Source organism: Hermetia illucens, chromosome 1 (genome assembly GCF_905115235.1).
Source record: "Hermetia illucens chromosome 1, iHerIll2.2.curated.20191125, whole genome shotgun sequence".
Lineage (NCBI taxonomy): Eukaryota > Metazoa > Arthropoda > Insecta > Diptera > Stratiomyidae > Hermetia > Hermetia illucens.
The window spans coordinates 152,354,342-152,379,898 of NC_051849.1; the positions used below are offsets into that span (position 1 = coordinate 152,354,342).

Consider the following 25,557-nt stretch of genomic DNA (forward strand, 5'->3'; position numbering starts at 1 on the left):
TGCCCGCTCCATTGGCAGAAACCATCAAGCCCTAGTCGCCGGGCTTAAGAGTTGGTTTTGTACATTTAAAGGACAACTCTCCATCATATTTGCACCAAGCGTACATTTCGCCACCACTATACTTCAAGCGAATCATCGGTGCATCCGCCCAAAGTATTTTAAGACAAAAGCTTTTCGGTTTTATTACATTATCTGCGTAGAACTTCATCCTCATTCGCAGATTTACTTTATTTCTATGAAGAGTTTTTCGAATCACTCGACCATGATCTCTGTCTTTATAAAGCTTTCTGCGAATATTGGATAAAAATAGATAAAACAAGTTTATTTATAATTTTTGGTGCTGAAAGCATTGGATCTGTTGATGAGATACGGTTAATTCGTGCATCCATCCTTTGGGTCCTAACTTTTTTTCGTCCACTAGAATATTTGCATTTGATGCGTCCATCGTCCTTATAAATTTTAACCACTTTGGCTACAGTTACTGGTGTTTTATTGAATATTTTGGCAATGCTTCAAAAGGTTTCACCTTTATTACGGAGATTAATAATAGCTTCTCGCTCTCCTGTACTTCAGTGCACCCCAGTCGGTATGTTTTTAATCAAAATTTTTTAATTAACCTAAAAGACTCTACTCTTATAGAAAGGCCATTGTGTTTTAGTCCAATCACACTTTTTTATTTTCACTTATTTGCTTCACTTTTTATTTATATTAACTAACGGTTCTTAATGGAAAAATATACTTTATTTAAGTTTTATAGACAAAAAAAAAAAGAAAAATTTCGTTAGCTGCTTCACAATAAACAAGCAGTGGCAAATATTAATATAATTTTCACATGATATGAGCGATAGCAGTACAATTATGCCGAAGAGGTAAAAATTACCATTTTGTGAAGCAGAAACAATGTTTGTTTACTTATTTATGACAACTACTGTAAGAATATTTGGTTGCACAGTGTATATACGTTGAATATACCTCATGTCGCAAGAGGACCTTTGACCTACTATAATTTTGCTAGAATTCCCACCAAACTTTTCAAAATGCTGCTTTATATCCAATTCCATATTACAGCGCAATTTTACAAATTTAGAATGTACTAAATTTTTCAAAATTTAATAATATACTATTTTTAACTTTATGTGAGTAGTTTCTAAGAACGGGCCTTTGAAGCAATTTACCGTTCTTAGACTCCTGCGCTCCCCCCTTTGCAACCAAATAATACCTGCGTCAAAAAGTACTCCTTGGGACATTCCATTCAATACGTCACATGGCTACATTCGGTCAAAAAATGTGTATTGCGCGTGACAGATAGTGAAAGGATTTTAATAAGATTTTGTTTTACACAAAACTAATCTAAATGAGGGGTATACTGCGGAGCTACGGATGTAAAATGCATACCTCCTCATACAACCTTAAGAGGAAAGCAGTATTGCCTGCTGCACTTTTTATGGTTTCTTTAGTAATGTTGGCTTTATATAGTCCATTGAAAGCTTGGCCTAAGTACTACAAGCAGGAATTCTTTCCGATTGAAGGTGAATCCAGACTGTAGTTTTTTACAGCTGAACTCACGGTTTGCCTCCACATTCAGTACTGCTAACTGAAAGTTTGTACGCAGGGTCAGGTTTTGCTACCTCGAATCCCTTCTAACAATCAGATGGGAGTGAACACTGCCGCGGTCCATAACAGAGTCCTTCGTAGCATCTATAAGGGATATATAGATGCGGTAATAATCACAGTCATCAAAGGTTCTGAAGATGAAACATCAACAAATGATTTTCACAACCACCTGAAGAACTTTATCATTGGTACGGCCACAAACATACTTGGCCCCAGTTGCCCAACAATGACTGATTCAATGATAAATGAAAGCTAGCAACGCAATGGAAGAATGCCGCATACCGGACAATTCCACACTCTCAAAGCACGCGGGCAAGCGGAGAAACCTATCATGAACTTCGTCGAGTGGAGAAGCCACTTTACGAAAAGAAAAAGGACCCCTGAGAGCACCAACAGGTTTGTGAACTCGAATAGTACAGGAGTAACCGCATTAGATGCGGAAGTTTAACTAATAAGTCGGGATGAAGCCTTACACGCCTCGATGCTCATGCTGCCGAGACAAAGAGGGAAGTCTGATCCGACAGAATGGGCATATTGGAGCGATGGATACTTTGGTGAACTACTCAACAACCAAAATATCGGCAAGTATGAGGTCTCTTCAATTGAAGACGACCGACAAATGCTGCCACCACCAAGCCATGAAGAAAAAATCCGTGTAATCCACCGGCTTAAAAACCATAAGTCGCCAGTAGCCGATTGAATTACAGTCGAATTGGTTAAATATGGACATGACCAACTTCTTCAAGCAGTTTATCAGCTAATATTCAAGGTGCCAACGAGTCATTATCTGGCCCATTCATAAAAAGGGAGATATCACGCCGTGGGCTGATTATGGAGGCCCATACCAGAGAGGCTTCACTCCATGCATCTCAACAACAGATCAGATTTTATCTTTGCGACAAACAATTGAAAAACTGTTGGAATACGGATGTAAGTCTTTTCATCGACAATGATAGCATAGCCAAGGTAAAAGTAAACACAGCCATGAGAGAATTCCGTACCCAAACGAAACTGACAAAACTGACTACACTAACTTGGACCAATGTGCGAGGCCAGATAAAAGCACCAGGATCACCCTCAAGGCCATTCAACTTCAACAACGGTCTAAGACAAAGGGATAACCTACCATGCGTCCTCTTTAACTTGACCCTGAAATAAATGATCCGCCATGTAGTTGTTAGTACAAGAGGTACCATAGGTACCATCCCCTTCAAGTCTACCCAACTCCCAACTCGCATGGATCAAATAACATCAATGAAGATAGGAGACTGCAACTTTGAAATGGTTGATAATCTCTCCTATCTAGGATCGAAAATCACAACCGACAACAGCTACGAAGATGAAATCCGCGTACGATTGTTGGCAGTCAACAGAGCCTACTACAGTTTCCATAAACTGTTTCGCTTGAAACGTCTAACCATAGGGTCAAAGCTCTTAGTGTACAAGACAATAACCTGCCAGTGCTTATGTTTTCTTCCGAGAATGGGGTTCTAAGCAAGAAAAATTGAGAATTTATGACCCCTTACATGTGGGTGGATGATTTAGTAGCCCACATAACGACAAAATTTATGAGTAATACCACGACCGCCTGATTGCGAATAAAATCTAGCTCGTGAGGTGGGCGAGGATGATACAACGGGTGAGAATGATCCAGTCTGGAAAATCTATAAGGGCAATATCTATGGTAGAAAAAAAAGACTTGACAGACTCTGTCAAAGATGGAGCGATGACGAAGGCAGGACGCCAGAGGGCGATTAGGGATATCGAATTGGTGGACCTCGGCGCAAAACCGGGATGTGTGGAGTTCTTTACTAAGGTTGGCCTAGACCGGATATCGGTTATTGCGCGATCGATTATGATGAGTCACGTTTTCACACCTGCGAGCACTCAGCGTTTGAAACGGTAATCTAACTTTGGTTTGCAATTTGCTATCCCTTAACTTGAAATACCCTACCTCCTCCCCCGCCATAACGGTTCCAGGGGAGGTATCCTACCATTTTGAAAAACCAGTTTTAGTATGCCAGTGAAATAAAGAGTACTTACAGATTTCGCAGATTTTTACTAGAATAACTGCTATGCTTATGTCGCTTATATTAATTTACAGAGTAGCTAATGCTAATGCGGCTCTTCTTTTTTTTCCAGGATAATAATTCGAAGGGAACTAATCATTTTCAAATTATCAATTATACTTCTGAAGTTATAAAGTTTTAAATTTGCATAAGCAGCTATTTTGATTTTTTTGGGTATGACCCTTTTGCTTCCATTATGGTTTTTATCATTATTTTGAATTTATGAAAAAGTTGCTTGACAAAGATTATTAAACCGCCCCATGGGAACCGTAGTATGTCACCCCTTGGGTCCCAGCGAATTTACTTCGTCATGTCGACGTTGTGTGAATTCTTGTCTGCCGAGCATCATCGTAAGGTCACAAGGTAAGTAATGATAATTGATAGATGGAAAGATTTCGCTTAAAGCTATTAAACGCTGGCTGCATATTATCCAAAGTAACTCGTTTAGCTTGAATCTGCATATGTTATAAGTAACACACATGATTGCAGTCATTTAAGAAACATTTAATAATTTCATGCTTTTACATAAACGCTTCACTTAAAGGAAAACAAATAATTCAGTGCTTCTTCAAATTGCTTGTCACTTTACCCTTGATTATTGTAGTAGGAGCGAGTAAAAGCGGATAGGATCACTTGTCTGTCTGTAACAAATTGCGGAGAGGTTTTCTCTCAAAGTTAAACATATTTGCAAGCGATAATACATAGGTGCAGCTGGCGCAGTAGTGAGATTTTAAATGCCGCTTGAACATGTTTTTCGTTTTAGATGGATACGAGCTTGCTTCTTCGAGGCTGTCAGCTAGTGATAGCGCCTACGTTTTGAGTGTAAGTCTCAAAGGTTTTTCTTTATATGTATGTATGATGATTTCGAATTAATATAATCTCACATTATACTTTGTATCTAAATGTATTCCCTTGAAACCTTTATACATATTTTTCCCATTTTAATTTTAATAAAATTTTCTTAAAATTTATAGTTACCGGATGCGAAAGTTGCTGTGACGGAGAATTATTTGGATACGCAAATACTTAAAGGTAACTTCCGGTTTGTCTAAACTCATAGTATCTAGGTTAATACAAGATTGAAATAATTAGAAACGATAAATTATTAAGGTCGAGGTCAGAGTACTGATCGCCAATTATCATTGTGGTGGCCTCTGTGTAATAACTTGATTAAAATTCGAAATAATATCTATATCTATATATAATTTGTGCCTAAAGAATAAACTCACTTGTTAATGCTACTGAAGAAATTGAACATTAAAGCACTCACACAACGACACACACCAATTCCAGTCCACACAATAGTCCTGATTCAAGAAATAAACGGAGGCTTATTTGGTATATAAAATAAACCCATTGAATAACCCTCATTTGTTGATATTGCAGAAATTTAAACAATCGATTTGGTTCGCATGTGACTTTTGACCGGAATCAGTTTCATATTATTCGTATCTTTCCGAAGTAGGTTCACTCTTTTAAGACTTAGCCATGTGCGAAAGAAAATCTCAACAATACCATTATTGTTTTTGCCTTTATTTAGGGTCGCCATTTCAAAGAAGAAATTGTTCAACCCTTGCGATCCCTTTTTTATTGTCATGATGAATATTGAAGAGGAAGTATAAATTCTGGAAAAATCTAAGACTGAAATAAAAAATACAATGAACAGTTCAATGAGTACATTATCATATCAAAGTTTGTTGGAAAATTTGATTTCGGGGATAGTTTTATATCCGAATTGTGATTCTAGTTAACTGCAAATTTACGAAAAGGGTGGGCTACAGTAGGCAAAAAAGTGTTGCCTTGGGTTTGTTTTGAGGTTTTGTGTGAATTTTATTAAAATCGATTCAATGTCTGTCTATCTGTCTGTCAGTCTGTCGGTTTTTTTTATAAAACCAGAAAGCATTGAAAGCTCCAACTGTGAGAATTGTTCGTTTCCTGCTGCTTTTTCGTGAGCGCTCTACTGTTCAAAGCTCCTCCTGAATACAGCTTATGGCATCACTAACTGCATTGCACACTTCTTGGGATTTGAGCATTTGCGGAATGATCATTTCCACTTGTAGGCGTCTTGTCAACAAAAGTTGAAGCTGTCGCCTCTCGTATATACGAAAAGTATGTGCTCCGGGTCGTTTATACACTCAGGACAGAAGGGAGCATTGTCATGTCTAAAGCGATGTAAACACCTGCGGTATCTACCATGTCAAGTCAATGTCTCATATGCACAGATAACATCGTCCAGATGTTTGTCCACTACAACCATTGCGACGTCGTCTGCATAGGCGATAAGGGTAGCTTGTCGCGCAAGTTTGATGCGCAGCACATGGTTGTACATCATGTTCCAGAGTAGTGGGCCCAGAACTGATCCTTGAAGCACTCCGCCGGTTATCAAATATTCAACTGCGCTTACGTCGGTACCGTAGAGGAACTTTCTATCCATGAAATAATTCCCAATGATTAGCTGAATATACGAGGGAACATTCAGGTGGTTTAAGGATCTTATTATATGCTGCTATTGCGCTTAGATGAAAGCATTCCTCACGTCGAGGGTGATAATGGCACAGTATTTTTTGGTACCACCCTGCCACCTGATACCTGCAATTGCTTGCTCTGCCAGGTTGACTACTGAGTTGATACTATCCATCGTTGATCGACCCTGCGAAAACCATATGGTTGTGTGGACATGCCTCCTGCTTTTTCTACAATTGGGAGCAGCCTGTTGCATATAATGTGCTCCAGCAACTTTCCTATACTGCCCAGCAAACAAATGGGACTCCATTTTTCTGCTCTCCACTACACTAAACAGTATATTTGGATGGCCGCTCTGCGTGTAGTGTTCACTAACTCGTCAGGTAATGTCCCTCGTTAATGCGTTGCTTACGAAGGTAACATTTACCATTGAACCTACCCTCCCTTTCCGAAAGGTATATGTGCTTCCGATATTAGCAAGAACAATGTCCAGTGAAGAAAAAGCTTGCAGAAATATGAGCCGGCTGTCGTTAGAAACTTTGCTTCCCCATTCGTAGACCACGCAATGAAGTCTCCCGTGATGATAATTGGTTTTCGTACACTTGCGTCTAACGCCAGTTTATGTAACATTCGCTTGTTGCACTTGGCGAAACGTAGTAACTATGGACATGAACATCGTTAATTTTAGCTCTTACGAGCCTATTTCCAGGCGTTGTGATTATTTCTTCAAACGGGTATCGTAACGTCAATTGCGTCAAAATTGCGCACTTTCCACTTTTGTCGGTGACCCATACCGCGCTATCTTTTCCTCTCTATGGTTCGGTAATAATCGCGAAGTCCACATTGAGCTCTTGGGCAGACTCAAAAAATCATGTGCGGCTTCACAATGGTTGAGATTTATCTGAATAAATCCAAGCCACCAAAAGCGAAGAATAAAGCTTTTGGTTCCCTCCTAGACAACGGGCATTTTCCGCTTCCTACGGGTGCCCCTTATCTCCAAAGCCTGTCCGTCGGAGAGGACCCGATTTGCTTGGAAACGACTGAACCCACTATCACGAGATTTTGTGAAAACATGTGGTCTGTGTTACATGCAACGTGTCGCGCCATTTTATTTTCAGTTTGAAGGGGGCTTCCCACGCATGCGAAAGGGGCCCATACATATAGCCACTTAGGGTATCAAATCAAAGAGCTCGATTGGTACTTTTTAAAACTCGTTTTATTTCTAATAGCACAAATAAATTTAATAATAGTATATTACTTTATTTTAGAAATTTAACGGAAAACCTCCCATAAGTTCATCATAGAGGTACGAAATTTTCATCAGAATAGGGAATAATATAGGACACAATTCTGAAAAGTTAATAAGTAATAATCGCAATACTTCTGCTTTTCGACGGCATAAACTTCACGATTCCACGATATGTTGGTTTGGTTCTTACCGTAAAGGTTGGTGTGACTAGCAGCATTTTATCTTTATCATTTGTCAATTTTTGACAGTACCATTTTTCTTACATACGAGAAACGTTTTACTAAGGCATCCAAAATTTCCTTTCATTCACCCTCCCGTGAGAGTGTAATTCCACCGTTTGGAATTATTCAATTTAAATATAAGTTCTTGAGTTGTTCGGGGGACTTTTTTCGAGTCTGCTTGGCGATCACTACAGAATGCAATGCAACTATCCTTCAATTGCTGGTTAATTACCCAACCAGAAAACAGTTGATAATTTCTCCTATCTAGGGTCGAAAATCACAACCGATAAAAGCTATGCCGATGAAATCCGCGCACGGTTGTTGGTTGCCAACAGAGCTTATTTCAGCTTACAAAAATTGTTCCGCTCGAAATGTGTCACCATAGGGTCAAAGCTCTTACTGTACAAGACAATGATCTTGCCAGTCTTCATGTATTCCTCGGAGACTTGGGTTCTTAGGAAGAAAAATTGCGAACTCTTGGCCGCGATCGAGAGAAGAATCCTCCGAAGAATTTTTGGCCCCTTACATGAGGATGGACGATTCCGTAGCCTACAAAACGACGAAATCTATGAGCGATCCCATGATCGTCAGGTTGTGGATCAAATCCGATTCAATAGGTTACGGTGGGCGGGTTACTTAATCCGTATGGATGAATAAGGATGAAAGAAGAAGAAGATTTGTAAGGATGAAAGAAGACGAGGCAGACTCTGCCTGAGATGGAGCGATGGCATAGGTGGTGGACCTCGGCGCCAAACTGGGATATCTGGAGTTCCTTATTAAGGCAGGCTTAGACCGGATGCCGGTTGTTGCTCCGTTGATGATGATGATGAAAACAGTTTTGACCTTTCTTAAAGAAAATACCACTTTTCACGCTTGAGGCTAACTTTATATCTTCTGCCAAAGAGGTGCATGGGGAATCCAAAAATCAGAAGGTATTGCAATTGCAATACCTCTTCTTCCTACGTCTGTTATTTTCCTCACACTACGGATGCATCAGCGAACTCTAGTTATAGCAGCATATATTATAACTACTACATGAGGTCTAAGTCTTCATGTCCAGCCAAAGTTCCGCCTGCACAATCCACAAGCTATGAAAACTTTCTTCACTTTTACCCATATATGTTGTTTCAAAGGAGTCTCGTTTTGAGCACTTACGTGTTACATAAGTTCAACCACTTTCCATTCTTATTGTTTGAGAAACACGACTTGAAAGTCATTTAAGTGATTTGCTAAATTTTTGCAGTTGCCGGTTTCACCAGGGGCGCACCCTAAGTTCAAAGTCATGAGACCAACTAAAGTAAGGACATCAAAGAGCTTTTCTTGTCTAGAATTGCATTTGCTAATAGCCAACAAATATGTAGCGCGTTCACATGAGTACCTGCTGAGAGGTCAACACCACTTTATTTTGCGGAAAGTCTTGAACCGCGACTTTCCGCTAAGAGCCTCTCAGTGGTGGCAGAGGGATACCAGTCGATTCAACTGTTGATGAGTACCTGATGCAAATCAGGGTAACAATCACAGGCGAGCATTGCCATCAAGAGGGTACTGTACTGTGCCCTTATTGTCCCGAATGAAGTGCTCTAACACGCATCAAGACTTAGATCCAATTGCATTATCGCGCCACCGATTACTATTATTACAGCATTATATGCGATAGAATTAAAAGAGTATGATGTGGAAGATTGGCTTACATTCAACCGCCAAAGACTCGACCATTTTTGGTTCGATTTTATTGAAAATCTCTGCATTTAATTGTGCAGTAGTGCTTGTGTCCCATTCACATAGTGTCTCGTCTTTTCGTGCAAAGCATTCTTCTTTTTTCAATTGAGTGAATTTTATGTTTAGCTCAGATTTCATGCCACAAACTGATACGTCTTTAGCTCCCCATACCTTCGCTTCTTCAGTTGAAAATTTAGTAGTACATTCTAACGGGGAGGGTTCAGCCTATAGTTTTTTATCAATGCGGGCTCCCAAAGAATAAGGAATAAGGCAAGGTGTGCTCTACCCTTCGCAGGACGATTGTAGATAAACGTACTTAACCTAGTACAGGTTCTTTGAAACAAGAATGATGATCGTTTTTCAAATCTTATCAAAACCGGTTAACCGTCTGTCTGTCTACCACATGCACCTGGAAACGTTAATAAAGATTAACATGAAATTTTGTCAAAATGTTTAAACTGCGAACACTTACGCACCTAATGAACAACATAATTTTATATATGTTGAGGTGAAGAGGGAGTAATTTTTTTCAGCCAAAAATAACCATGTGGAGTACCAAATGAAAGAACAGATTTTAGTTTAGATATTTAGACATCGGCTTGAATGGGAGTTAGAAGGTGCACACTTAAATCCTGAAATATATATTACCATACCAGAGGAACTCACTCATTGTGGTTAAATTTCTGTATCACGACCCAAAGAATACACAGGTACATCGAAGACCGTTCCGCTTTTCTGTTGATGTTCATCAAGGGGGCGCCCTTCAGCTGCTCGCCCTTCTTCTTCAAGGACACTTCCACATCAAACGTCCAATTATTTATAAAGTTCTCTATGCGGATGATATTTCCCTAGCAACACCCGACAAAACTCAGTTTGAGCTATTTGTTCAAAACTGGAATGATCGCGTCATGCAGTTAAGTCTTCGACTTAATCTGAATAAATGAATCAATCAAATCAATAATCGATATTACCAATTTCGCTCTGAAATTTCTTGAACTTGGAGGAAGTGAACTGAGTTCCACAACTGGTGTCCTTTCTGATTGACATATGAACGAATGTACCAAATACAAAATTTCGTTCGCCATATTACCTTCTTCAGTTCTCATTATTCGCCGATTACGACGATTTTTTCAGATTTTTGGGTTGGGTAATTTCTGAGAATGGGTCCGTGAAAGTACTAATCGAGACCTTTCAGTTAATACCCTACTTGACTATATTTGGTGAAAAATGTTTGCACAAGTAATGCGAGAAGGAAAGAGAAGGTAAGCACCCACCTTTCTTTTCGAAATCAAGCGCGAGTTGATAACAAGTGCTTGTTGAAGTTATCTAACTGTAACTTGGTGGTGTATCCGGAGGACCAAAATTAGTCTTTTACAAAGTTTGTGTGGAACACGGGAATTGGTGAGAATGGGTGGTCTGTTGTTCCCTTTACATATAGCAAGTGGCGCCATTTTGTGTTGATTTTAAAAGGCGCTTCCCTTACATTTGAATGAAAAGTGTAAAATTTGTTTTTCGCAATATGTAGTCATGAAAGGGCTCAATTAGGACTTTTTGAAACTGGTTCCATATTTGATATCGGGTGAAACGTGGGGGAGTGAGGGCTCAAAATATGAGCATCAAAAAGGTCTCGTTCTCAGAATCTATCCAACCGAGAAATCTGAAAACAACAGTGCTGCATGTCTAGCAAAATCTAGGCCAAAAAATACTCATATCTGGTTCCGATATCTGCACAAATAAAGTTAATAATAATATATTTCCACATTTTAGAAATTTACTCGGATACCCCCCTAATGTCCACCCCAGAAGTACAAAATAACATTATTAACAAAGTTATAGGGGGTGAAACTTTGCCATTTTTTGTGAATTTCGTGCATTCTACAGCGTGTATGACGTCATCATCATATATCATTTCGTCAATACCACAACGAAGTGAGTTCATATGAATGTGGTCGCAAAGAATTATTTTGTTTTAGTTTTTTAGTCATTTGTATATGAATATCAATTACTCCAAACAAACATGTCTGTATGTACGTATATAGTATATACGTACTAATGAAGTTTGCGGGTAATGTTTAATTCAGCTAGATATATTTATACGTTAAATCAACCGTATTTAATATACGTACTATATATGTACCTATAGCTGCAAAAAAATAATAGCAGTCAATATTAGACGGCAATTCAAATGAGCCTGGGTTGGCATTCAACTTTTATTACTTTTTTGTTTTGAAATAACAAAAAAACTATCCGGTAATGGTATACAAAAGAAAAATAAACACAATTTCTTTTTTCGTTTAAAAAAATCGAACAAAGTATCAGCAGCATGAAAAACGAGGGCTCATGAAAAATGGGAGTCGACTTCTATTTTTAAAAAAACATTAATACATTTAAGTAAAAAACAACATAAATTATGCTTAATACTTCATTGCACGACCTTAATTTTTAATAAGGGCCTTACACCGATCGGTCATTGCGTCAATAAGTCGTTGACAACGGTCCATTGGGACCACTTCTTAGCTTTTCTGCTCGTATGTTTTGGGTCGTTGTCTTCTTCAAAGACTCATTTTATCAGCATTTCGTCAGTGAAGTATGGCAGCATGATGTTTTTCAGCATATAGACATGAACATTTTGGTCCATCGTCGATTTTAACCAATATATTGGGCGTACACAATAGAATAAAAAGCAAGCCCACACCATAATGCTTGAACCACGTGCTTAACTGTTTTACAATATGTTTGGTGTCAATGAGGACCCTTTGCCACCATATAATCTTTGTCGAATACCTCATTGGCAAACTTGATGCCAATGTCGGACCTGGCTACGATGGTCTTCCAAACCTCTTTTTTCTCAAAACTGGTAAATCCATCTGCCTTCTCCTATCTCTTGTTTTCAACAACAGCTTAGAAGAGAATCATTTTCCCGGCTTGTGGAAAGAGGCTCTCATCATCCCCATTCACAAAAGTGGCGACCGTTCGCTTGCCGAGAATTACCGTCCCATCTACCTCCTCTCTTCCTGTTCCAAAATCTCGGAAAGATATGTCAGCGACTGGTTGTCCGCCCACTTTGGCCAACACATTGTGAAAGAGCAACACGGCTTCGTTAGACGTAGGCCCACTGCCTCCAACCTTCTTGACTTTACCAACTTTGCTGCCAAACGTTTTCAAATTCACGGCAAGAAGTGCATACAATTTACACTGACTTCGCTAAAGCCTTCGACACTGTAAATCACAAGATACTTCTATCCAAACTCTCGTCCCTAAACGTTCCCATACCACTTGTTTTATGGCCTGCCTCTTACCTTTCCAACCGATCCTGCCACGTCTCTTTTGACGGCTGTACTTCCCGCTCCTTCTCCCCCTCTTCTCGCGTCCAACAGAGATCTATTCTGGGTCCTTTGTTATTTTTATTTTTTATGAACGACCTTCCTCCCCTCCCTAATTGTCCCTGTTTGCTCTATGCAGACGACCTTAAGCTGTTTTCCGCTATATAGTCGCCTGTGGAGTGTGTTTCCCTTCAATCTAACCTGGACACTCTGGTTCGTTGGTGCTCGACTAATGGTTTAACGCTAAACGTCAGGAAGTGTCACACTATGTGCTACTCCCTAAAATCCTCACCCACTTCTTTCTCCTCCTCTCTTAACGGACATTCCTTATCACGCTTAAATTCCACTCAAGACCTCGGAGTCACTTTCGACAATAAGCTCCGCTTTGACACTCATTACCTCGATGTCATCAATCGAGCAGCAAAATTGTCAGGCTTTATACTTCGCTCCTCCTTTGATTTTGACTCCATTCAACCCTTCTTTGCTCTCTTCAATTCCCTTGTGAGGAATACTTTCGAGTATTGCTCCGTGATCTGGTCACCCTCCCGTAACTGTGATTGTATTGCCCTTGAAAATGTGCAACGTAAATTTACCCGTTCCCTCTTCTTTAAGAAACGCTTTCCTCGTGTGGACTACCCCTCCCGCCTCCGCCTCCTGAACCTCCCCTTCCTACAACAGCGTAGATCCTATCTGGATCTATGCACATTCTTTAAACTTTCCGCGGACGAGATCACCTGCTGTCCTGCGTCTTATAAGACACGTAGCGCAGACATTCAACGTGCCCTTCGCAGAGGTCGAAGTCTACTTTCATTCCCCGATTCCTAGGCTTTGCCGAAATTGTAATGCAGAACAGCTTGGTCCTTTTAGCTTCCCTATTTTAAGTAGTTTTAAACGTAGGATAAGTTTTTTGTTTTCTCCTCCTCCTGAGGACAATAATTAATTGGAATTTACTCTGTTTGTTGTCCTTTAAATTAAATAAATAAATAAAACAGACACTCAATATACATACATCCTGTACAATTCGAAACCAAAATAAATACTTAGTAGTAAAAAAATTACAATTAAAATTATCGTCAAGTCTACACTGCTATGTTTTTCACAACTGTATATATGCCTTTATGCACAAAGTAAATCGGAAATATGGCTACGATCAATTTATATACGTGCATGTTATGTACAGTATTCGGAAATAGGCAGTTTGTTTGTTTAGGGTGAGGATAATATCTATGAATGTAATATGTACCTATGTCTTGTAGTTGGGAAAAATATGAAAGAATATGTTGGATTTGTAGCTATATACGGATAGAAAAATGTGTGTGGTCCACTTTTCTACTTATGATATCAACAGTAAACTTGACTGCTCCGCGTGAGTATCCCAAACCATTACACTTCCAATTACAAATTCATAGAAACATTCATGGTAAACATCGTGAACATTTACTAACTACATACATACAACGTCTTGAAGCTTTTGTATCATAAAATATAACGTTTTTAAAATGCCATTACATCCATGACGTCGCCACTCTTTTCGTTCGAAGAAAACCATAAGCCTGTTCCACGTGGGAATACGCGATCCTTGCCCTAAAAACCCTGTGCCTGTTTTCCTAACAACAACAGACCGCAAAGTGCGTCCATGGAGAGCAAATGCTAGAGTAAGTTGTACCTCATGCCACTCAAATACCATTTAAATGACACATTTGTGGACACTTTGTAACTTTGTCTCATTATAACTTGCTTCATTTGCATGCTTGTGAGAAGAATTTCTAAATATGCGCTAAATAGTCGCTCCTACCAGACGACATCTTGCCAAACAGTGCTTCCGATAAGCTAATGAGATGATAAAACCTCTTCCGCTTTTAAGTAAACGTTTTCATAATGGGGGTGCAAGTACGACACACCATGTCTGCACATTATGTGTATATAGGTATGTATGACACTGAATGGGCACATCCGCCAATACCGCGATGAGGAAAAGAGAACGTTTTCCGTTTTGCAAATTGCTTCCACTATTCTTGTCTTATCGATTTCTGAGCAAGTACTACTCGTATTATCGCTAGTGAAGTCCACCCTTAGAAGTGCCTCTATGTTGCGTTGGGAATGGAACTTGAAACGCTTTCACGGGGTTATTTTCGTAAACAGCTAACCTTGAGTGGATGTTTTGAAAGCACATCATAATTAGTTATTAGAAGTCCGACGAAGGCTTCTTTCCTACTTTGAAGAAATTAGGAACGCCCTATTTGAGGAAAGACGTTGGCAACTTGATTGTATCCTCTGAGTTTGTGGAGAGCGATTCTGAAAGGAAAAACTAGCAAATCGGGAGGAACATTACGTAACGTTAAATATAAATACCTTTTAAAGTTGGTTGTGAAATCGATTATACATATAACTCATAATCACTTCCTTTAAGAGCACATAAGTTCGATGGGGAGGGCGATATTCATATACAAAGTACTCGTATATATAGACAGTAAGAGATTTTTACTTTGGAAGCAGGAAACTCTGCAGCGTTTGTTCCTGTAAACTATCATGTAATAAACGACTTTCAGATGGAATATTTCTTCACCCTTCTCCTGATTGTCCTTTTTTGTTTTGCTTTATTTTCAACAAAACATTATTAAAATCGGTTTACTGTCTGTCTGCCCGTGTGTCTAGGTGTCCGTCTGTCACACGCATTTTTCTCCGTTGTACTCCTATTAACACCAAATTTGTGAGAACATGGGAACAGTAAATGTCCAAGCATGCATTGTTCTATGTAGAATTTTAGGAACGGGATTCCATGTATGCAAAAGAGGGGTATATAATGTTATATTCATCAAATATAGTCATGTGGGGGGTCAAATGCTAGTTCTCGATTAGTACTTCTCATGGTAGGTCTTAGTTTTGAAGCTGATTACGAATTTTGAGAGTGGGGGGTCATTCTCAAAAAAATCTGAGTAAAATCATGGTGATGCCTCTATATGGCATCTAGATTCCGAAATACTGTACATAACGATGCTTGCTAAAGTAAAGTTAATAATGGTATATTGATATATTTTTAAAATTTACTCTGAACTCTCCTTAAGTTCATCCTAGGCCCAGTATGAATATTGGCTTTAACATCAAGCATCCTTCTGGAAAGTTTGGTGAAAATCCTACTCTTATTAACAAAGTTACAGTATGTCAAGATTGCCTCTCTTGCGTCAAACTGGTACTCGGCAAAAAATAAAACGTCAGTACTGTATCGAGTTGAATATCGGATATGTTCTACGTATATACACTGCGAGCTATGTATAAATGAAACCATGTAAATGAATATTATTACATGAAATAATATTATCAGATGAAAGATGAAGTGTTGATTCGCTCTGTGGAATAACATGAGAGGAAGTTGATGAATTTGAGGCGTCTTCATGATTGCGAACGTCAAGCTTCACGTATATGCTCCGCCTTAGTTAAATTAACCTGTGATCTCAGTGACTGATCGTCCCCATTGTTGTTGAATTTATTCCTAGAACTGCCCTATGGCGTGCCTATCACAGGAATTCCAATTAAAAATGCTGACACGAAATCATCGGACAGAAAGCCGGTTGATGATCGAATCGTCCGAAACGGGGCTGATTGAGTGGATAATATGTTCTTAATGCGGTTTGTCTATAAATATATTGCATTCATCTTTGGACATTTGATGCAGTATGTAGAATAGTTCTCCGAACTAGCATTACGTGGAGCAGTACTGAAGGACCTATCCAACTACAAGGGGCATATGAGTACATCATGGAAATTGCTAGGATCGTGTTCCAAGTTTAGCCTAACATTATTATGTCTCGAAAGGTTTTGAAGTGATAGTTCTCTGCTCTAACCCGAGTAGATGAGTCCTTATGGGGTAGAATGTAACTAAAACCCCTTAACATCCTTGAAATCCTTGCTTCTGCAAATACTGTTATATCGTAAGCTGCTAGGTTAAGGGCATGGTCATGTATGTTATTTCAGAATAATTGGTGCAACACAAACCCCACGCAATAAATTTGTAGTTTCCTTTCTTTTTGATAGCCGAGGGTTTGATAATCCACAAGTCCACACGTTTGGGCTTTAACTAGGGAATGTGTATTGCTTTGTAATTATTAGGTCGCGATATACACCGTTTTATTGAATGCTTCCTTCAACGGTTTACTTGGAATGGTGCCCTGTTCTAGAGGTATTAGCTTTTTATTAACGTTCTGAGACGTATCGTCAGCTAACAAAGGTGAGGCCTTTAACCGAACCGGATCTCTCTCTTCCGCTGGTATCCAATTCATCTTTCCGCCATGTAACATATGATCATTATGTTTATGTATCGCTAGATTTTCAAAAGTGGATATAATGTTGCCCGCTGGTGGGTCAAAGGGGGGGGGGCAGGGTCACTGATATAGGAAAAGTTTTACGGACTCTGCTTTCCCATTGCCGGATGGGCATATATCATCTTGTGGAATCTCTATTCTGAACATATACAAGTCCTTCTGTCTTTCAATAGTAGCAGTAAGCTTGTTTCGCCCGCATTAGCTTGGGTATGTATTGGCAGATTTTGCAAGTCAATGGATATAATAATAACAAGTCAATGAATATGCTCCACAGAAGTGGCGATAGCAAACGCCCCTTCAGGGCAGATTCTTTTCGCTAATACATCATCGGCACCATGTTCTCTGGTCTGGGTTCAATGTCTACGAACCCTCTATCGCGTACACGCTTTTCAAGGTTGTATACTTAATCGCGTTTTTCCGAAGGTGACACCCAATCGGTCCCTCCATACATTTCAGTGATTATGATGTTAAGTTGATCTGTCTGAATTTCTTTCTCAGGTTTCATTGTGAAGACTAGCTTTACCTTCTTCTAAGAGGTGGGTAGATAGCTTAAAGTAAGGCATGTTAGAGAAATATTTTCTGTAAGCCACTGTACATGCTCTATACCTTCCTCTCCTTTTAAGTGTTCAGAAGATAGTACAGCAGCTATTGATTTTTGACTGGCAACCACCGTTCTACACCGTGTGTCCGGATGGCTCAGTGGTTAGAGCACTGGGTTGCCATACGGAAGGCTGCGGTTCAAATTTCGCTGGTGGCAGTGGGATTTGTATTGTGATTTGACGTCGGGTACCAGTCCACTCAGCTGTGAATGAGTACCTGAGTCAAATCAAGGTAATAATCTTGGGCGAGCGCAATGCCGACCATATTGCCTCCTACAGTGTTCTGTAGTGTACCGTTACGGACTTGAATGAAGTGCTCTAACACACTTCAAGGCCCTGGTCCAATATGGATTGTTGTGCCAACGATTATTATTACTAACCACCGTTCTCGCCGCATTGCAATTATTTTGCGACATTTCCGTTTGCAGTTTGCAGAAATTGCTAATTGTTGCCTTTCCAGTTTTGTTACTTGTCTCGAAAGGTGTAACTCCAGGAGAGTCAATACTAACTCTGCTCTAGAGTTAGTGAAAGTACCATCCGGTTTTCTAAGAGAATGTGGATTCATTTTATTTTCATTTCAATGATATGTTCTAAAGGACCCTTGCTTCAAACTTTTTACGAGCCCCTTATATTCACGCTAGGAGTTCTTAAAGTTCCAGATTCCATTAACTTGTATCAAGCCAATTCCGTTCACGTCTCTAGCTTCTCTACTCTAGTACTAATAGGAAAGATCTGCCCTATAGTCCCTGCGTCAGTGTGAGCCCCGGCATGGGAGTTCTGCCATCCTCTGCACGTTGATCTATTTTGGAGAAGGACACTGAAGATACTGCAATTTGATCTATTTTTTTTTGTTTTTGAGTCGAATCATTGTTCTTCACTCCCCAAATAAAAATAATGCTCTGCTGAGAACCTTCTGATACCAAGCGAAAATCGTCCAAGTTCAGCGATTTATACTTCACGCTATTTACGGATTTTATCGTCCAATGTCTGAGACTAATGCCCGGGTCCTGTTTAGCTAGCATGCGAATGATGTGCCTTGCCTTCTTTTGAGGGTCGGGCGACCAGCATCTGAAATGCTCTGCTCTGTTCAGCTCAATATTCAAAACCGCTAGAACTAAAACTTAGGATTATGCGATACAGCCAGGTAGCCTCATCAACGCATTTCAGTTTGCTAAAACTTTAATTATTAACTATTGGTGTCGAACCAAAATCTAACATTTTTTCCACAGGTATTCTTGTAAGATGATAAATTGTGGGTCTGTCTATCCTCAGAGGAAACCAATAAGAAATGAGTCTGCTGCTCTTCTACTTCTCTGTTTTCATGTTAGTATTCCTAAAGCAGAAATCAGCTTCGTTGAGATTTCTTTCACTAATTTGGTGATCTTTCGGTGCATTGATCATAACCCCCTTGCTGTCTGATCGATTTAGGCAGCTTTTTCCACCATGGCGGTTGCGGTACTTTCCTTTCTGACTGACTTTCGTATAGGTACCAAGTGTGGGCTTTCTATTGAAGTAAATAGAATGTCTTCCACATACCAACTTTTCTGTGGGGAAACATGAATCTGGATAGACCTCCGAAATGCGTGCCGCGAAAACTACTTGATTGTTTATAGCAGCGGGTGCATGAAGTCTATGACTTCTTCCTACTTTGAGGGTTAATATCTTCAAATTTCACCTCTTACCACTCTTACCATAGTAGTGAACTAGCACAGCCCCACCATAGTGATTTTCGAGGAGAGTATTTGGTGAAAATTAAGAACAGTTTTGGGAAAAAGAAAGAGGTCAAAAGGCGGTATATATTTTGAACGGTAATTTAGGGGGCTTTGGATTTTATGGAGTATTAAAATACAGTGCCGTATTGTTCAAAAGTATTTGCGTTGGGAGACAGAAAGAAGCCAATTCTAGAAAAAACTGAAATAAAACTTGCCTGAATGTTTATATAGGATACTATGCAATAGCTATTTGAATTTAAAGGACAATTTTTAAGCTTTGGTCTAAAAACAAAACCTTATAAAAGCAGTTTACTGTCCGTCTGTTTTTATTTTTCTTTACCAGGTTTTGTGTGAAACAAAACGTTATTAAAATCGATTCAATGTCACAGTGTCACGGTGAGAATATATGGTCTGTGTGCCTCCCTGCGACGAGTCACGCATTTTGTCTTGAGTTTGAAAGGGGCTTCCAATACATGCGAAAGGGGGATGTACAATTCTTTTTTCACAGAATATGGTCATTTGGAATATCAAATGAAAGGGCTCGATTTTCGTTTTTCGAAACTGGTCTTATTTCTAATATTGGTTGAAACATGCTACGGTGGGGTGTGTCCCAAAAATTGAAACAGGTCTCGTTCTCGGAACCTGTCCAACCGAAAAATCTGAAAAAAAAAACGCGGTGATATATCTATATGAAATTTGGGCTACATACTACGCACGGTTGTTGGCAACCAACAGTTCAGCTTTTAAAAACTGTTCCGCTCGAAACGTCTCACCATAGGGTCAAAGCTCTTACTGTACAAGACAATGATCTTGCCAGTCCTTATGTATTCCTCGGAGACTTGGATTCTTAGCAAGAAGAATTGCGAACTCTTGGCCGCGTTCGAGAAAAGAAATATCCGAAGAATTTTGGCTCCCTACATGAGGATGAACGATTCCGTAGCCTACATAACGACGAAATCTATGAGCGATACCATAACCGTCTGGTCGCGGATAAAATCCGGCTCAATAGGTTACGGTGGGTGGGTCACTTAATCCGTATGGATGAGGATGAGCCCAACCGGAAAGTCTATAAGAGCAATATCTATGGTAGAAAAAGAAGATGAGGCAGACCCTGCCTAAGATGGAGCGATGGCGTATGTAGGTCAGGACGCCAGACAGCTTTTAGGGATATCGAATTGATGGACCTCGGCGCAAAACCGGGCTGTCTGGAGTTCCTTATTAAGGCAGGCCTAGACCGGATATTGGTTGTTGCGCCGTTGATAATGATGGTAACTACTACGTTTTATAAAAACAGGGGAATAGAAGCACAACATTTTAGACGTGAATGACGCCATCATCACATAAAATGAACATATATTAACGGTGGGATCCATAGGAACATTTTAGTTTTCCTTTTTGCAAGGGAGATGGCAGCGTTTGTTTATTTAGAATGTGCACAACATTTAGTTTTTAATATGTAAGTACATATGTATATCTAGAGTTTAGCAATTATTGAATGAATATTTTGCATTTCTAGCTATGGTCGAATGGAAAACCGTGCTAAGAGAGTTTCTCATATAAGAACAAAACACAAAATCTTTATACCCTAAGCGCCTAGCTCCTAGATGTGCAAAGTTTTGAAAGCTATAATATTTCCTGCTTTTACCAGACGTTTATATGGGACTATTTTGTATAGATAGAGCTTAGTGGGGCTGGATCAGAATTTATCAATAGACACTTCCTAGTTCCTTTCTAGTTAGGGGAATTGAAATCTTTATTCACATCGAGTATTATCATTATATTATACAAAATTCTTTCATATTTGAAGCTACCAGTTTTCGATTAAGTTTGGTTAACCTCAAGGCCGTGGAAAGAAAATCTGTGTGACCATCAAATTTGGTAAGTTTCTCAGTTTTATCTTTGTCTTTCTGTATTAAGTGGAGTAGAGCATAATATTTCTCCATTATTTTCTCTCTTTTTTGGAACAAATAAAGAATAACATTTAATTATTATTTTTTTTGTAATATCTATATTTTATCTGACCAAATTTGTTCTCTAATCCCCCTGGATCAAACCATTGCTTGAATAATTTTTCCTCACTTTGAGGACTTCTCTTCTCCTAACTATTAAAGGGATACCTTTACATTTAATTGTTGGGAGATGTCGACGTCTGAAGCAGAAAAGCACTTGAGTATCGAGACTTGCAGCTCAATGGGCGTTCATTTTCGGAAATCTTTTGCGATCCCAGGGTATTGTACCCTGCATAAGACACATACCGTAAAAACGGGTCTACACACAAAAGGCCAACATTAACCAAGTTTTGTGGAAAACAAAACAAAAAAGTCATGTGCCTGGCTGACCCTACACGTCGTACTTAGACTTCAAAATATACCCCATAACGACAATTTGTCCCCAGGCTCTGTGGTACCGTAGACTATAATATGGAGAATCAGATTGCTGAGTTTGGTGGAAATCCTGGCGTGAGCATCAAAGTTCCAGCTGTTGTGTTTCTTTCCTACATTTATGTCGCTAAAAGATGGCAGATAGAGAGGCAGTATCACCTACACTAGTAACTTATTACAAATGTAACAATGGAGCACCCAAATGTTCTTATATAGAAAATACACAAAACGTACCTGAAGCGCCGAGCTTCCGGCTCATGACTTGTTTTACTTTAAGGATGGCACTTTCCTCGTAATTGACGATAGTCAATCCGTAGGGTGGACTCGCGATAGACGATAGTTAATCCGGAGGATTGTTCTGATCATCTTCAACATCTTAGACATTTTAGATTTTCTAATATCTACGAGTCTACCTCTGCTGGTATTCGTCGCCGTCGGTGTGCCCTATAAGGTTTCCAGAGATTGAAAGTAGGCATCTTCTGTAGGTGACACAATTTGGGCTACTTTATATATACATCCTATATATGGGGATACGAACTAGCCCAACCCGCCCGAGGAGGGGCCAACTTAAGGGATGGGGTGAAGTTAACATTCAGAGGCCGGGATCACAGAGATGATTCGTTTCAACGCAAAAGTGTGTGCTATCATGGCAAAATGTATTGGTGCATCCCCGATTGGTGCAATCATTTGTAGCAATGACGTGGTGATCTTTTTTAACTGCGGAGATGTATAGATATTAAATAGAACACAGTGCGTAACTAGAGTAGAACTCACTAGGCCAGACTGTTACTGGACAGGACTCTTCGGACTATAGCGCAGGGTCCAAGGATGACAACTTTTTGTATCCCTACTATAATGCGTGCCTTAGATAGTTTCAGCGCTTTGCGGGACTAATCCCCTTGCTGAAATTACGATTGAGGCTACTTCAATCTTTAACAGTCTCCATGTCTGGAACTGTATTTCTGGATTTTTTTTGCTGTTTTTCAACAGTTTTTTTCGCTCCAACGGAACGGTTGCATCGATTATGAAGTACACTCATACTTTCTTAAAAACCAGAACTAGATCAAGTATACTGTGATCAACATAGTGGTCCGTTGCAATAGCGCTATTCCACAGCAGTTTGGCCTGATTATTTTTTAAGAATTTCTCTATGTTAGGTTTTAACACAAAGTTTCAATGGTGAATCTTGCAGATGAAGCTCTGACAGCTGGTGTATTCGGTACTGCTCAACATCTTCCACACAAATGTTATGTGTTGGATGATCTTCTCTTCACAATTGCATAACCTACAACTATAACATGTATAAATTTCAAATGTTATTAACTCTGCTACGCCACAATCTGCTATTGCGATCATTGATATAATTCACTTTAAAGGAAAAGTCATGAAAAGAATGCATTTGATTGTAGTTTTTAAATCAGCTATCCCCAGTTTTTTCCTAGTCGGATAAGGTAGTGATCCTCGATTTTTCCGCATCTCTATGTATATATATGTGGTTACCACTCAAGTCCTAAATGGGGCACAGACCGTCAACTACACCCATATACCATGACTCACGGTTTGCTGAAGTGCGCAGCTTCCGAAACGCTTGGAATCTTCTATTGTTTTGCGCTATATGCGATTCAAAGGCAATCCACTCATTAGTCGTCTTTGGATGATATATTCCACTGCTGACGGAGTGGACAATGGAGTTGCCATTCGCCTCTAACTTGTGACCTACTCATTGAAAGTACCGCCTTCTGACGTCTACTCCGTAAAAGTCCCTTAGTCGAAGCTATATTAGGCCAGTGTACTCCAATTACACGGCCTAGGCGAGTGTGCACGAACCTCTGGGACTTTCGAGTAACAGACGCAGTCATTTTGCATGTACTGCTCGCATATAACAACACAGAAAGAATCTTAGTGCAGAGCAGTTTCAACTTGATGTTCATTCGAGGTGCAACTCTGATTGACTGCGCTTTGTACATCGAATCTTGCGCCTTCAAATATCGTTGTGATAATAGTTGTTAGTTTTTTTTGGAATACCGCTCCCGCTTAGAACCCTTCAAACATACTCCCTAGTTATGCTGCCTTGTTGAAATCGATGACGATCAGATGAAGCAGAAATTCGATTTGTGTTGATGTGGTCAATCCAGAAGGATGCAGAGCAATAACCAGTCTGCTATTTACCGATTGAACTTTTGAGAGAACATTATCTTTGGGACAGTAGGGAAAATACAAATACTCCTTCCCCTCCCTCAATTAATAAAAATAATCGTTGGCGCAACAGTCCATATTGGATGAGAGTCTTGAAGTGCGTCAGAGTACTTCATTCAAGACCGTGACGGGACACTACAGTACACTGTAGGAGGCAATGTGGTCAGCATTGCGCTCGTCCGAGATTGTTACCCTGATTTGACTTAGGTGCTCATTCATAGCTGCTATCCAACGTCAAATTACGACACAAATCACACTGCCACCAGTGAAATTCGAACCGCGACCTCTCGTATGACAGCCTTGTGCTCTAACCACTCAGCTATCCGGACACTGGGTTGTTGCAATCAAATCTGTTGCCCTTTTACGAATCTTTATAGCCTTCTCCCTTCTCTCGGTCTTGGATTCCGAGGGTTTCCGTATGAGTTAAACTAGCAACTTTGTAAAAACTGCAGGAGCAGCGGGGAAAGACCATCAGGCCCAGCAGATTGACTCCGTTTGAGACATTGATGGCCAAATTGATTTATCTTTTCTTTGGAGGAGCAGTCCTTGTGTTATAGAGCTAGCCATTTCATCCTTGGGAGACGGAACTTCCCCGGATGTGGTGCAATTAAGAATCGTGTTAAACAATTCCCTCCAGCTGCTCATCATAGTAAATGAGAAGTTAACTTGTTAACGGCTCTCACAGGACAATTGAAAGTTTGCGACCACATGCATGCAAGTTCTTCCTTGATGTGATGTACAGTTGTGAAATCGTTCATATCAGCGGCAACATCTCTTCCCTGACCATTGCCATAACAAATCCGCCTTTATTACAGTGGTAGACTTCGAATTCCGCACACTCGAGCGTGTCTTAAAAAAATAATGATGCAAAAATTGATCTGTCGCAGTGCTGTGTAGTGGCCTGCTACAACGTATTTGCCATGGGAAAATACATGTGTATACCAATTTTGATGGCGTTTCATTGGACTGTTTTCGATGCTATCGATCCCAAACGGATATATGTATGCATATAAAAGCAGCGTCCGTTTTTATATAATAGTAGCTGAACCCGGAAGACCCTGCTCTGTCTGTGTATATTTGCCAAAACTGAACATTTCTTTCAGGCACTGGAAGAAGTAAACCAAACTAATGATACACTTGTTTGTTCACTTGGAATATGGGTCTGAAATTATCATATTTTATAATATTTGTCGTTCCAAACAAGGCCATTTGAAACCATGCATTGCATACATATATATGCCAACATATATATGTCATTTTTCATAGAGAACGGGTGAACGGTGGAGAAATTAATCCTCCGTACCGCCATCTAGCAGTGAATTACGGCAACTTGTCAAGTGTAAAATCCTTGTTCGTTAAAAAATACATATATTTACCAATTTTCATGTCAATCGATTGAACGGTTTGGAGTCATCCATCACAAACGAATATGCAAACCAGGCGGCTTCCATTTTTAAGGTTTTGTTTGTAAAACAAGGAGGGATGCAAAGTGATGATTTCTTCAACGGACCCATTCTCAGAAACTACAAAACCGAAAAATCTGAAAAAAATCATGAAGCTGCCTCTATACGGTGCCCAGGCCTCAAAATACTCTCCATATCGATATCTGTTCAAATTAAGTTAATAGTAGTATATTATCATATTTTTGGAAAAATTGAGTAAAACCCCCCTTAAGTTTATCTCAGAGTTATA

General features: G+C 39.6%; 1 protein-coding gene across 1 annotated transcript in view; it reads left to right on the plus strand.

The window, feature by feature from the left end:
* LOC119646279 overlaps positions 1 to 25,557 on the plus strand; it is a 118,066-nt gene that overhangs the window by 19,567 nt on the left and 72,942 nt on the right. The window contains exons 2-4 of the mRNA XM_038046691.1: positions 3,757 to 4,046; positions 4,447 to 4,505; positions 4,658 to 4,715. Of these exons, the coding sequence (XP_037902619.1) occupies positions 3,944 to 4,046; positions 4,447 to 4,505; positions 4,658 to 4,715 (220 nt within the window). The 5' untranslated portion in view covers positions 3,757 to 3,943. The remainder of the gene's footprint in view (positions 1 to 3,756; positions 4,047 to 4,446; positions 4,506 to 4,657; positions 4,716 to 25,557) is intronic.